We start from the raw sequence: 12,810 nt of genomic DNA, 5'->3' as shown, positions 1-12,810 counted from the left end.
GCTTTGCCACATTTTTTGCAAGATTACTTTAGTGCCTTGTTGCAAACAGGATGCTTGTTTTGGAAAAACAATTATTCTGTACAGGCTTCCTTCTTTTCACTCTGTCAATTAGGTTAGTATTGTGGAGTAACTACAATGTTGTTGATCCATCTTCAGTTTTCTCCTGCAGCCATTAAACTCCGTAACTGTTTTAAAGTCACCATTGATTGGCCTCATGGTGAAGTCCCTGAGCGTTTTTTGTCCTCTCCGACAACTTATCCATTTTAAATTCAGCCTGTAACACAAGAAAATGTGGAAAAAGTCAAGGGGTGTGAATACTTTCTGAAGGCACTGTATATTTTGTATCAACAGCAGTTCTTTGGTGCAGAAGTTACACTGAAATATGTGGGTATACAACATAGCGTATAAGTAGAAATACGGTAGATTATATTGGTGCAGCAAAGCAGACCGTACATTGACTTTGAAAACATCTAAATGTTGATGTCAAAAGAAGACAACCAGTCTTATATAAGTATTTTAATAGGACAATGATTTGTTCTATTTACTAATAGACACTGCACCGGACTAAACAATTGAATTGTATTTTTTTAATATCTTTTCAATAATTCATATACAGTATTTTTGTCAACACAAGCTGTAACAGATCAAAAGTAATCATCATATAATCATCCTTTTAATTTCTTCAATTTACATAATCTCATGTACAAGACCTAAGTACACTCCTTCACCCCTAAAAGTTTTTCACTTAGGCATGGAAACTGAAAGACAGAGGCTATGTCCCAAATGGCACCCTACTCCCTATATAGTGCACTACTTTTGACCAGAGTCCTATGTGCCCTGATCAAAAGTAGTGCACTATATAGGGAATAGGGTGCCGTTGGGATGTATCCAGAGACAACGCCTGTCCTTGTGCAACACTAAACCCAAAGTTCTCCAACAAACGCATGCATTTTCTCTTAGAAAAATATTAAGCCGGTTCTTAAAATGCGGTGGAGCAGAAGGCTAACTAAAATAAGACACTAGAACCTTCGGTGAAAATGATTTTTAAAAACGACTAAACCATGATGATTTTTACTACACCAAATAACAATTTACAGCACATGTGTACTAGCAACATTTGTAATTATTTTTTTCTCTTTACATGAACAAAAAAAGACAGATTTTTCAACATCATTTGATATTTTAAAAAATATGTATTTGTGTTTCTCTATTGTCTCTCTCCCACTCTCTCTGCTCTCTGATACAAAGCATATCTTTACCAACAAACAAAAAAACTGTTGCATATGTCACATCATAGTCAAGCAGTGATGGTGAAGTGGACAGATTTGGGGGCGGGTGGTGGGAAAGGGGCAGGGGTAGGGAGCAGGGGCTGTGGCATTCGCTTCAGCAGTCTCAAGAGCCACGTTCAGTCCACCAACGTCAGCCATCTTGGAAAACGGAAAAGCGGAAAAGAAAATCGTCACCGGAAACGACAAGTTCTCGATAAAACCTCCCGAGATCTCACAGCCGAGAAATAGAACATCATTAAATCAGCTCGCTGGATTTTAAAGTGTCATTCAATGTATTTGCATTGATTTCGTTGTACTGATTTGGAATGGTTACAGGATTCCATCCCCGCCAAGCGCTGAGAGTGTTCTAGCTACGGTGATAGCTGAGCTATCAGTCACGACAAGACATAATTATCATAGAGCGTCAAACCCCAACAGCTCAATAAACACTTTCAGTCAATCATGTTTGGTCGACTGGTACAGGAGCTTCCTTTGCACTTTCATTTTCATTTTCCATACCAAACCCCCATTTGGTGATAAAGTATGGAGGCCTGTGTGGTACAAATCAGGAACAAAACAAACTTCATACTGTCTGTAGCAAACCAACATGCACTTCAAATGAACAGAGACCTTCAAAATAGAAGTCTAATCACAGTTTTATCCTCATATTCAGAAGAAAATCATCTTTGTATCAAAATGGAATGGACTCAAATATCTGTGTGTTCATTTAAGACTTCCTCTATTCCCCTCAGTCAATCTGTTTTAGCATGTCCACGATGCATAAAACAAGACAAAACACAACATTGGGGTTTGGATAAAACACATCGATATATCTATAAAAAACCTCAATAAACCCTCAATAAAAGAAACAATAAACCCATTTCAAGGTCAGGCATCATGTGGGTGCTGCTTTGAATGATAAACCACGACAAATGAAGTAGTCAACTCTGGTTGAGAGAGACGGATAGTTTCAAAATGGCATCAAAGGTATTCAGTATTCACAATGGCCATTCGGTTAGAGAGGACAGGACGGACAGGAGAGGAACAATCATCTCTTTCATACAAATAGGTACACAAGTAAGTCAGCTCTGAGAGAAAGGGCGAGTGTGATATGCTAGATCACCAATATATACAGCACACACACCGAGGACTCAACCCTAATTGCTCATGCTAATGTCACACATACACATACAGGTGAGAGCAGTGGGGTCATGCGCACACACATGCACACACGCACAGAGCCCTCCCCACACACACAGTAGCCCTCCCTAAACAATTGATTCCCATTCAAAATCCTTACCCTTAACCCTTACCTTAACACTGACTTGCAATATACAGACAGAGCAGAAAGTTGCAATAGGCCCGCTCAACCCAAGGTTTGATACCAGCACAAACAGAAACCCTCTTAAACCAAACCTTAACCTGAACCCTAACCCTAAATGTAATCCTAAACCCTAAACCTAACCCTAACCCTAAACCTAAACCTAACCCTAACCCTAACCCTAAACCTAAACCTAACCCTAACCCTAAACCTAACCCTAAACCTAACCTTAAACCTAACCCCTAAAATAGCCTTTTTCCTTGTGGGGACCGGCTAAATGTTTCCATTTGTCCGAATGTTCCTTGTTTTACTATCCTTGTGTGGACTTCTGGTCCCCACAAGAATAGTACAACTAAAAACACACATACACAGGCACACACAAAACATAACCCTAACCCCAAACCCTAACCCCTAAACCTAACCCTTAAGCCGAAAATAGCATTTTAGCAAATTCAGGACATGAAAAAAGTCCTGACTTTTCAAAAATGTCCTTGTTTTCCTACCTTATCAGGTCATTCTGGAATTGTTAGGACATTATGATCCTGATAATATTGGAAACCATGTACACACACACCCACATGCACACAATTTTCAATACTTTTTGGGAGTAAAAATGTATTCCAATTCAAAATCCTATTTTCCCTAACCCCTAAACTAACCCTTAACCAGAGTATGTGAGCGGAGTTGAGCGGTAGGAAATCCCGCTCACTGCTCATGGAATTGTGCTTGCACACAGCTCCACGTTCTTTCCAACCACCCCCTTAAAAAAACGCTCCTCTCTCACCAGAAAGAAAACTGCTGCACCAAATTTGCTCCATTCATTAAAATCACAATTTAACCAACACCCATCTATTTTTGTGACTGCTTGGACCTACCATTTGGTTTTGAAGTACTGAAACCAAACCATATGATTGGAATGAAAAGTATTATAATAAAAATGAAAGGGTGAATGTAAGAAGTCATTTCAAATAGACTGTATGTCACATTAAACAGCATATAAACCAGTGTTGTGTTCGAGACCACCTAAAGCGAGATCGATTCAAGACCAAGACCAGGAGTGTGACAAGGGGTCCAAGACCGAGTCAAGACCGAGACCAGAAAAATGTGAGACCATGATTGCAATTTTGTCAAATCACCAATATAATAAGAGTTCAGAATGTCCAGTATTTCTGTGTTCATATTTCAGAATAACATGTGGATTCTTTAGACATTCCGAATAGTGAAGAAATGCATGTTGAGGAAAATAGAGGCACTCTACATATATTACTAACCCAAACACAGTGGAGCACAATGGGCCTTCAACGCCTTCAGAGAAGGGCTAAGGATTTATAAAATAATAATTATAATAATATAATAATAATGATAATAATATTATTATCAATGATGTTCTGATTTAATCTTTTTAGTTTTGTTGAAAAAGAAAGGGTTAACACTGAATAGAAAAAAAGATCCAATAAGGATTCTCTTTGCTGGTCTCTGGGGAGATAAATCTAGCTAGCTAAATCAGTCCTTGGCTATCAGAATATAGATAAATGCATCCACCATTCAACTGTATTAGGGCACAAATTTGGAGTGACAGTAGAATAAACCAATCACATTTTGACTTAATAGTTGGGACCATTTTTTCCAAAATGTATGGAAACTTTTGCCTTCTTGACGGCCCAACAGGTCACTACGCAATAGCGAGCAGTAGTTTTCCCACGGTCTAGCTAGCTAGCATTTGTTGTCGGCTAATTTGCAGCAGTTGCAGCAGGTGTTATCAATTAATAAATGCTTAATCGTTGTGTTTTGTAGCCTTATGATTGGGACCTACTGGCTTATTATGTCCGGGTTTATGGACTGCTTATCCTTTATCACCATGCTGTGTGTGACTGCTGTCTTTCCATCAGCCCTAAGCAGTGGCGTAGTGGTACCTGGAGAAGTGGGTATACTCACATTTTGCAACAAAGTTCCCAATCGCCCCGCCCAGCGAAGGAATGGCAACCTGTGTTTTCCAATAGATGTTTCATATTTTCACTCTCAAAATTGGAAAAAAAAAATACAAAAATGTAAAGTCTAAGTCCACAACAATGCTTAAACTACATCAATCTGATTGGGTGAGCCCGTGGGCCTGATTCCCCAGTGGGTGGTTCTGTCCACCCAGGCCCATCCATGTCTATGCCCCTGATGCAAGCAGAACATGATGACAATTGCGCATCAAAAATTGCCTACTAACCAACACTTGCGATTGTGTAGGCTACTTTGTGCATGATTTCTCTATTGTACCACATAATAGATACATCGTGTACCTCCACTACACTACTTTCTTATGCACCAGTAGGGATTAATAAGCAGTCAGGATACACAATGCCCACTGAAAAAAAGTGGGTATACGGTTTATACCTGCATATAGCCTGGTATTACGGTTGCTGTCCTTTCAGAATCACGAACCTGTCACACACCGAAGGCCTATAGGGTCACCACTGCGCAAACATGTCTGTAATAGATATAAAGTATGTTAACATACTGTACTAATGTTTCAAGAAATGAGTGTATATTTGGCCTGGCGAAGCAGATTTATGCGCTGATTGAATGAAGCTGATATTACTCGTTTTTTTTACTTCGCTGGTCTCGGGAGAAATTTGAGTCCTCACTGTCCTAGACCGAGTCAAGACAGAGTACAGATGTATCCGACACCGAGACAAGACCAAGACACTCAATACGTGGTCTCGAGACCGGACTTGAGACTCGAGTACTACAACACTGATAAACACTCGAAATAGATCAGGAGCCAGACAGGGAGCCTAATAAGGAACGGAAATTAAGTACTTAAGCTATATTATTTCAATTATTTCAAGGCTATAGCCTACAAAGAAATGCATTGTGAAGCATTTGCGAATGCGACACACTTGGCTGGTAGGGAGACAGGGACGTTAAGCGCTCCACATTTTGTTGTATTATACCATTATAGTCTATAAATTGCGCATATCGTCTGTGCCTTAGAATTAATTACAAATTAAACGAAAAATGCCAGTTTAGCCAGAGTCTGTTCCTTCAGGGTCAGGTGCCTGGACAGCAGGCCAGCAGCGGAGAACATGCTATCCGTGCTTCAAAGCCACTGTGGATGGTAAACATCCTTTTGTCCACCCTTGCTAGGCTGGGCAGAGTTTATTTATTTTTTCCATAGGTAGGCCTAAAGGCAGTGGTGTAAAGTACTTAAGAAGTTAAGAAGTTTTTTTGGGTATCTGTACTTTACAATTTCTATTTTTGACAGCTTTTACTTTTACGAAAGACAATCAGGTTCTTTTTAATCCATACATTTTCCCTGACACCCAAAAGTGCTCACTATATTTTGAATGCTGAGCAGGACAGGATATTGTCAAATTTATGCGTTTATCAAGATACCATTCCTGGTCATCGCTACTGCCTCTGATCTGGCGGACTCACTAAATAGACATGCTTAATTTGTAAATTATGTCTGAGTGTTGAGGATAGCCCCTGGCTATCTGTAAATTAAAAAATAATCATAATATAATCATAATCATATAATAATAGAATCAATTTGAAATTATTTATACTTTTACTTTTGATACTTAAGTATTTTAAAAACCAAATACTTTAAAAAAAACGTTTACTCAAGTACTATTTTACTGGGTGACTTCACTTTTACTTTAGTCATTTTCTATTAAGGTATCTTTACTTTTACTCAAGTATGACAATATGGTACTTTTCCACCACTGCCTAAAGTTTTTTAGGCAAAATAACCCAACCAAAACGAAATGCTCCTTGACAGTTGGAATATGCCAGGCCTTTTGGGACAAAATCAAGTAGGGACTATTGTATGAATAAAGCAAAAATGAAGGAAACTTTTAAGAGATCTGATTTCTAGCTTATAAATACCTTGCTACAATGACACACTTAATGAGCTACCCACTCTTTCCTTTCTTTTAGCATGTGCACGTCATAAGTACACCATCATAGTTTCGGGATATGTGTCTTTTCAGATTCCACAATGATTCTTTAGTTGTGGACACATCACTGCACACTACATCACTGCACTCCCTCTCTTGCTCTAGGCCGTCATCTTTGTAAGTCACCTTGATTTTGCAGCTGTCAGTAGCTAAAGAAAGGGGTTATAGCAGCACACAAGTAGACTAAACATGCATGCTTACTCGGGCATGCCCTGGGCTAGTGAAATGAGCGCTACTGGAGAATGAGCGCTACTGGAGAATGAGCGCTACAAAATTGGAGCGGGCAAGAAGGATGACGCTCCAGCCTTTGAGAATCGCGCTCTGCGCAACAGTCAAATTGAGCACGCTCCGCTCCTCGCTACGCTCCAGCTCCGTTCCACTTCACTCGCATACTCTGCCCTTAACCTAACCTTAACCCTAACCTTAACCACAAATCTTTAACCCTAAACCTAAACCTAACCTTAAACGTAACCCTAACCTTAACCCCAAACCATAAAACTAACCCTTAAGCCTAAAATTGAATTTTAACAAATTCAGTCCTGACTTTTCAAACATGTTCTTGTTTTGTTACCTTGTCAGGACATTTTGGTGACTTGTCCGGACATTCTGGTCCTGATAAGGTAGGAAAATATGTACACGCAGTGCATACACCCCCTTGCTCTCGTTTTTGTCCAAATGTTTTAAATGACTTTTTCTTTTCTCTCCTACTCCACACATTTCAGAACATGGCAAATATACATCTGCTCTAGTCAAACTCAAGGCCTTAACAAACAATAAAAACCAATACAAATTCCACCTCCCCCATTTCGGTTTTAAGACATCACATTTAAAGACACACAATATAGAAAAAAATAGTAATGGTAAGTTTTCCCTTGGAGAGTGTTTGGAGGGAGTAGCTGCAGTTAGACAAGGTGGCTAGGGAGTAGCTGCAGTTAGACAAGGTGGCTAGGGAGTAGCTGCAGTTAGACAAGGTGGCTAGGTAGTAGCTGCAGTTAGACAAGGTGGCTAGGGAGTAGCTGCAGTTAGACAAGGTGGCTAGGGAGTAGCTGCAGTTAGACAAGGTGGCTAGGGAGTAGCTGCAGTTAGACAAGGTGGCTAGGGAGTAGCTGCAGTTAGACAAGGTGGCTAGGGAGTAGCTGCAGTTAGACAAGGTGGCTAAATGCTCTCCATTTGTGTGTCCTTTGTAAGGCGCTAATCTCAGTCGCCACGGCAACGCAGTCTCTCCCCACCAAAAAAATCCAAGGCGGAGCTTTGTGCTGCAGCTTCACACTGCAACTTTATTTCACCACAAGAGCAGACGTGTAGTAGCTACGTGTAGGAAAACAAAAAGGGTCCTGCAGCCTAAACTGTCCCCCCTAACCACCACACCACAGCTCCCCTTACCCCTTCCCCCCTGCAAACACCGTTCTCTGATTGGAGCAGGGAAGGGTCTCTCTTCTTTAGCTCTCTCTATCTCTCTCTCCGTGTTAGGGTTGCCATGGTGATGGTGGTGGTGGGGTGGGGAGGCGAGGGCCCTAGAGGGCGGACACTCTGACGATGTTGGCCTGTGAGTAGTCGGGGGAGGAGGCGGAGCCGTCGTCCTCGGGCGTGGTGACGGGCGGCGTGGGCAGCGTGATGACGGCTGCCGTGATGTAGGGCTGCTTGCAGTTCAGAGGCACCGTCTCCTCGAACTTAGCGTTCAGACTGGAGCGGCTGGAGATGGGGGGGGGTGGGGAGAAAGGTGAAATAGACAGAGGATGGCCAGCCAGAGAGAAAGTGGTCCAGTGTTTAGTAACACAGAGAGATAAGACAACTGTCCATTCCATGGCCAGGGTTCCCAGGCCAGACCAGTGGGACCACACATACACCAACACCACACCACAGCTGGACATAGCCAGCATACCAACACACTGACTCACCATGGGAAGAGACTGGCACAGTGTGTTTGTGTGTGTGTGTGTGTGTGTGTGTGTGTGTGTGTGATGCTGCCATAGCAACCACTATGAATGCATATTTGTGTGTATATTATGTGGTCTATGAATATATATTAAGTATATGTGTGTGTGTGTGTGTGTGTGTGTGTGTGTGTGTGTGTGTGTACCTGTTGTCAATCGGTCCTTCATTCTATTCGTTAATGTGTGTATGTGTGTGTATACTGTGTGTGTGTTTGTATACTGTTTAGTTTAGTTTATTAGGATCCTCATTAGATACTGCACATGTAGCAGCTACTCTTCCTGGGGTCCACATAAAACATACATTCATACACATACATCACCAAGTACAGAACAGTTCTAGACAAGAACATTAAATACAAATAAATAAATATGTAAATAAAATAAATAATATGAAACCAAGAGTTTTAGATGGATTTAAGGCCAAGTTATTGTTAATTACCCATTCTGATACTGAATGTAAAGCCCTGCTTAGAGTCTCAGTGAGCTCACTCGTTGTAGGTGCTGATGTGTAGCGTGTGCAATCATCAGCTTGCATAGTACTTTTAGCTTCTTGTGAAACAAGTGGGAAATCATTTGTGAAAATAGAGACGATACTGTTCATGTGTGTGTACACTGCATGTATGTCTGTACCTGTTAGTGATGGGTCTCTCTCTGATGTGGATGGTGCTAAGCTCCTGGATGCTGTTCCTATGCCCACCAGTCATGTTGGAGTTGGGCACGTTGAAGCTCTTCCTCTTGTTGCGTCGCGAGCAGCACGACAGGCCTTGGGAGGAGGAGCCAGAGGAGAGGGAGGGGGAGTGAGGCGGGTGCTTCACCATGGAAACCTCCAGTAGGCTGGTCTCAAACGTTTGCTCATCCACAAACTCATGATTCTAAGAGAGAGGGGGAGAATGGAATGAGAGAGAGAGATAGAGAGACCACATGTTACTTTTGTGGACAAGTATCGAGACAAATCAAAAGTGCAGACTACAGCATCCATATTAGGAGTTTTGCCTGAAATCTGACGATTTCCTGATATGGGATACCATACTATACTCTTCAAATCACATTTTAATGGGTCACATACACTTGGTTAGTAGATTGTGGGTGTAGCGAAATGCTTGTACTCTTAATTCATGGCTTCTGCTTCTTCATGAACACAGATAACAGCAGTGGATATGTCTCCTATTCTCCACCACAGTCATTGGTAAAGCACCGTTCTTACCGTGGTCTTCTCCAGGCAGTGCAATAGGTGATTGTGGTGTGTATCGAACATGGGGTTGGCCTTGCACACCAGCGCCTGGCCTGCTGCCTTTGATGCCTTTTGGGCACAAAAACAAAGATGGAAGCATATTAACACTTTAAACAGACTACAAAACATGTCCTTCCACGGGGTAGACAGGGGACCAACCAACCAGAGCAGGAGACAGAGAGGGACGGGGATAATGCTCTCACAACGTCACTGCAACCTCCTGCTGTGGCACAGGAACATTATGAGAACATTAGGGTCTGTCCATCTCCATTGATCTCCCCCCTCCAAGCTCAATGTCCTCCCATGGTGTTTGATCAATCACTCAATGGTTCAAACTCAGCCTTTCAACAACAACAAAAACATTTCAAGACATCTGTTGTCGATGTGAATACTGGTAGAGGCCTATTTGTCCTGATGTTTGTGACTGTCTTTCTGTGAATACTGGTAGGCCTATTTGCCCTGTTGGTGTCTGTCTTTCTGTTTTTCTGTTGGTCAGTGTTGACTCAAGCCTCATTTGACCCACGAGAGCCACCGTAGCCTTTCCATACTGGGCCGGATTCAATGAGACGCAGAGGAATGAACCAAGGGGAATGTCTATAAAATCCTGTTCTTCGGACATGTGGAATTTGGAACTCAGAACTTGGAACTTATGTGTGGGGCACCGTCCTCCAATAAGCTTCACTGCGTCACTTTGACTCCGTCCCCGCATGTGGCGTCGGTCGCTGGCTGATGTCATGCATCTCATTCCTCCATGTGATGGCGATCCATGACGCGTTCTGATGATGTCATACCCATAGCCCTTGCTAAAACGTGGGCAATCCAAAATGCACGTGAGAAAAAAAATACACACATGGAAATGAAATAGCAGATAAAGGAGAAGAAGAAGAAGAACAAGAGCAGAGAAGTAGGGATGAGGGTGGTTGCAGAGGGACCCATTTCACCATTCGAAGGTGAGGAGAGGCAGTTCTCCCCCCACCCCCACCTTGTGGCCAAGCCTCATGGATTGGATGCACTGACACCGGTGAAGAGCGCTAGTATGAGCCATTCACCCCCAGTTCCATTAGTTGGCACCAGAGCCCCAGTGCAGTCTTGGTGGGGGTGAGAGAGAGAATGAGAGAGAGAGAGAGAGAGAGAGAGAGAGAGAGAGAGAGAGTGGTGGTGGTCGAGGGTGAATAGTGACGTTAGAGAGGTGGGTCACCATGGAAGACGTAACAGCTCTGAATGAGAGAGAGGGGAAGGGGACGTCCCCTTGTCCCCATCCCCAAATCGGGGTTTCGGCATGCACTAACCGGCATCTCATGGAACCCCCCCCCCAAAAAAAAATATATAAAAAAAGATTAAATCAAAAGAACACCACTCGGATCCACGGTTACCTCGTCGATGAGGTCACTCAGCAGCCCGTTGCTTTTATACTGCAAATAAGCGCTAGTCCCTCCACTCTTCCTCGCGGCAATTCTACCAAGCTTGGTTTTCTGTTTGTGAACAAAACCACACGTGCATTTAGCCTGCCACTGAATGTGTGCGTGAGTGAGTGTGAGTGTGAGAGTGTGAGTGAGTGAGTGTGCGTGTATATGTGTGTGTGTGTGTGTGAATGAGTGTGAGTGAGTGAGTGAGTGAGTGAGTGAGTGAGTGAGTGTGTGAGCATAAAAAACAGAAAGCCATACCACTTCTGAACGCCTCTAGAAACAGCAGAGAGACCCATTGCTCTTGAAAGACTATAAATATGTTCTCCAGTAATACATGTCAATTCCAAGCCTGTAAATCCCACTATCTGACAGTGGCTAGATGAAAACCTTGTATTGCAGCTGTATTCATCCAAGGCCACTCTCTTTTATGGTGAATGTTGGTGAATAAAATAACTTGGTATCCACTATGCACAGACAGGCACATGCATGCACCAGCATTGCCCCCTTATCTGAGATATTTACTGCAGCCCTCATCCTCCACATACGACACCCGTTCTGCCAGTCACATTCTGTTAAAGGTCCCCAGAGCACACACATCCCTGGGTCGCTCCTCTTTTCATTTCGCTGCAGCTAGCGACTGGAACGAGCTGCGACACACACTCAAACTGGACAGTTTTATCGCAATCTCTTCATTCAAAGACTCAATCATGGACACTCTTCCTGAGAGTTGTGGCTGCTTTGTGTGATATATTGTTGTATCTACCCTCTTGCCCTTTGTGCTGTTGTCTGTGCCCAATAGTGTTTGTACCATGTTTTGTGCTGCTACCATGTTGTGCTGCTGCCATGTTGTGCTGCTACCATGTTGTTGTCATGTGTTGCTGCCATGCTGTGTTGTTGTCTTAGGTCTCTCTTTATGTAGTGTTGTGTTGTCTCGTTGTGATGTGTATTTTGTCCTATATTTTAATTTCATTTAAAACATTTAAAAAACATTTTTTTATCCCAGCCTCCGTCCCTGAAGGAGGCCTTTTGTCTTTTGGTAGGCAGTCATTGTAAATAAGAATGTGTTTTTATCTGACTTGCCTAGTTAAATAAAGGTTAAATATAATAAAATAGAGGAATACAGAGCGAGGTTCAGTAGCACACACACACACACACAAGCAATCCCTGTATCTCTGTCTAACATCCATGTTTCCAGTCAAACCCCAGAGCTCAGTCATCATCCCTCCGAAATGGAAAAACAGATTGTTGTTCTTGGGAGGGAGCTACTAACTGGATGCTCAACAGGGGCAAGAGTTATCTTCCTTCTCTCCCCCCTCTCATTCTCTCCTTTTCTCCCTCTCCCCCCTCTCATTCTCTCCTTCTCTCCCTCTCCCCCCCTCTCATTCTCTCCTTCCCTGTCTCCCCCTCTCTCTCATTCTCTCCTTCCCTCTCTTCCACCATTCCCTCTCTCCCACCATTCTCTCTCTCTCGCTCCCGATCTTTCCCCCTTTCCTCGTTTCTGTCTGTCTGTCTGTCTGTCTGTCTGTCTGTCTGTCTGTCTGTCTGTCTGTCTGTCTGTCTGTCTGTCTGTCTGTCTGTCTGTCTGTCTGTCTGTCTGTCTGTCTGTCTGTCTGTCTGTCTGTCTGTCTGTCTGTCTGTCTGTCTGTCTGTCTTGATGTCTACTCCAGTCTACTTTTCAAGTCATTTAACACCTGATTTAC

At 42.8% G+C, this 12,810-nt stretch overlaps 1 protein-coding gene across 1 annotated transcript in view; it reads right to left on the bottom strand.

Moving 5' to 3' along the window:
• Positions 1 to 6,268: 6,268 nt before the first annotated feature.
• LOC112214280 (potassium voltage-gated channel subfamily D member 2-like) overlaps positions 6,269 to 12,810 on the bottom strand; it is a 9,148-nt gene continuing 2,606 nt past the window's right edge. Inside the window, exons 2-4 of the mRNA XM_024372925.2 lie at positions 9,678 to 9,773; positions 9,104 to 9,345; positions 6,269 to 8,231 (exon numbers count right to left, since the gene is read on the bottom strand). Coding sequence (XP_024228693.1) covers positions 8,054 to 8,231; positions 9,104 to 9,345; positions 9,678 to 9,773 — 516 coding nt within the window. The 3' untranslated portion in view covers positions 6,269 to 8,053. The remainder of the gene's footprint in view (positions 8,232 to 9,103; positions 9,346 to 9,677; positions 9,774 to 12,810) is intronic.

This window comes from Oncorhynchus tshawytscha, linkage group LG15 (assembly GCF_018296145.1).
Source record: "Oncorhynchus tshawytscha isolate Ot180627B linkage group LG15, Otsh_v2.0, whole genome shotgun sequence".
NCBI lineage: Eukaryota > Metazoa > Chordata > Actinopteri > Salmoniformes > Salmonidae > Oncorhynchus > Oncorhynchus tshawytscha.
This window is presented reverse-complemented; position numbering and strand designations above follow the sequence as displayed.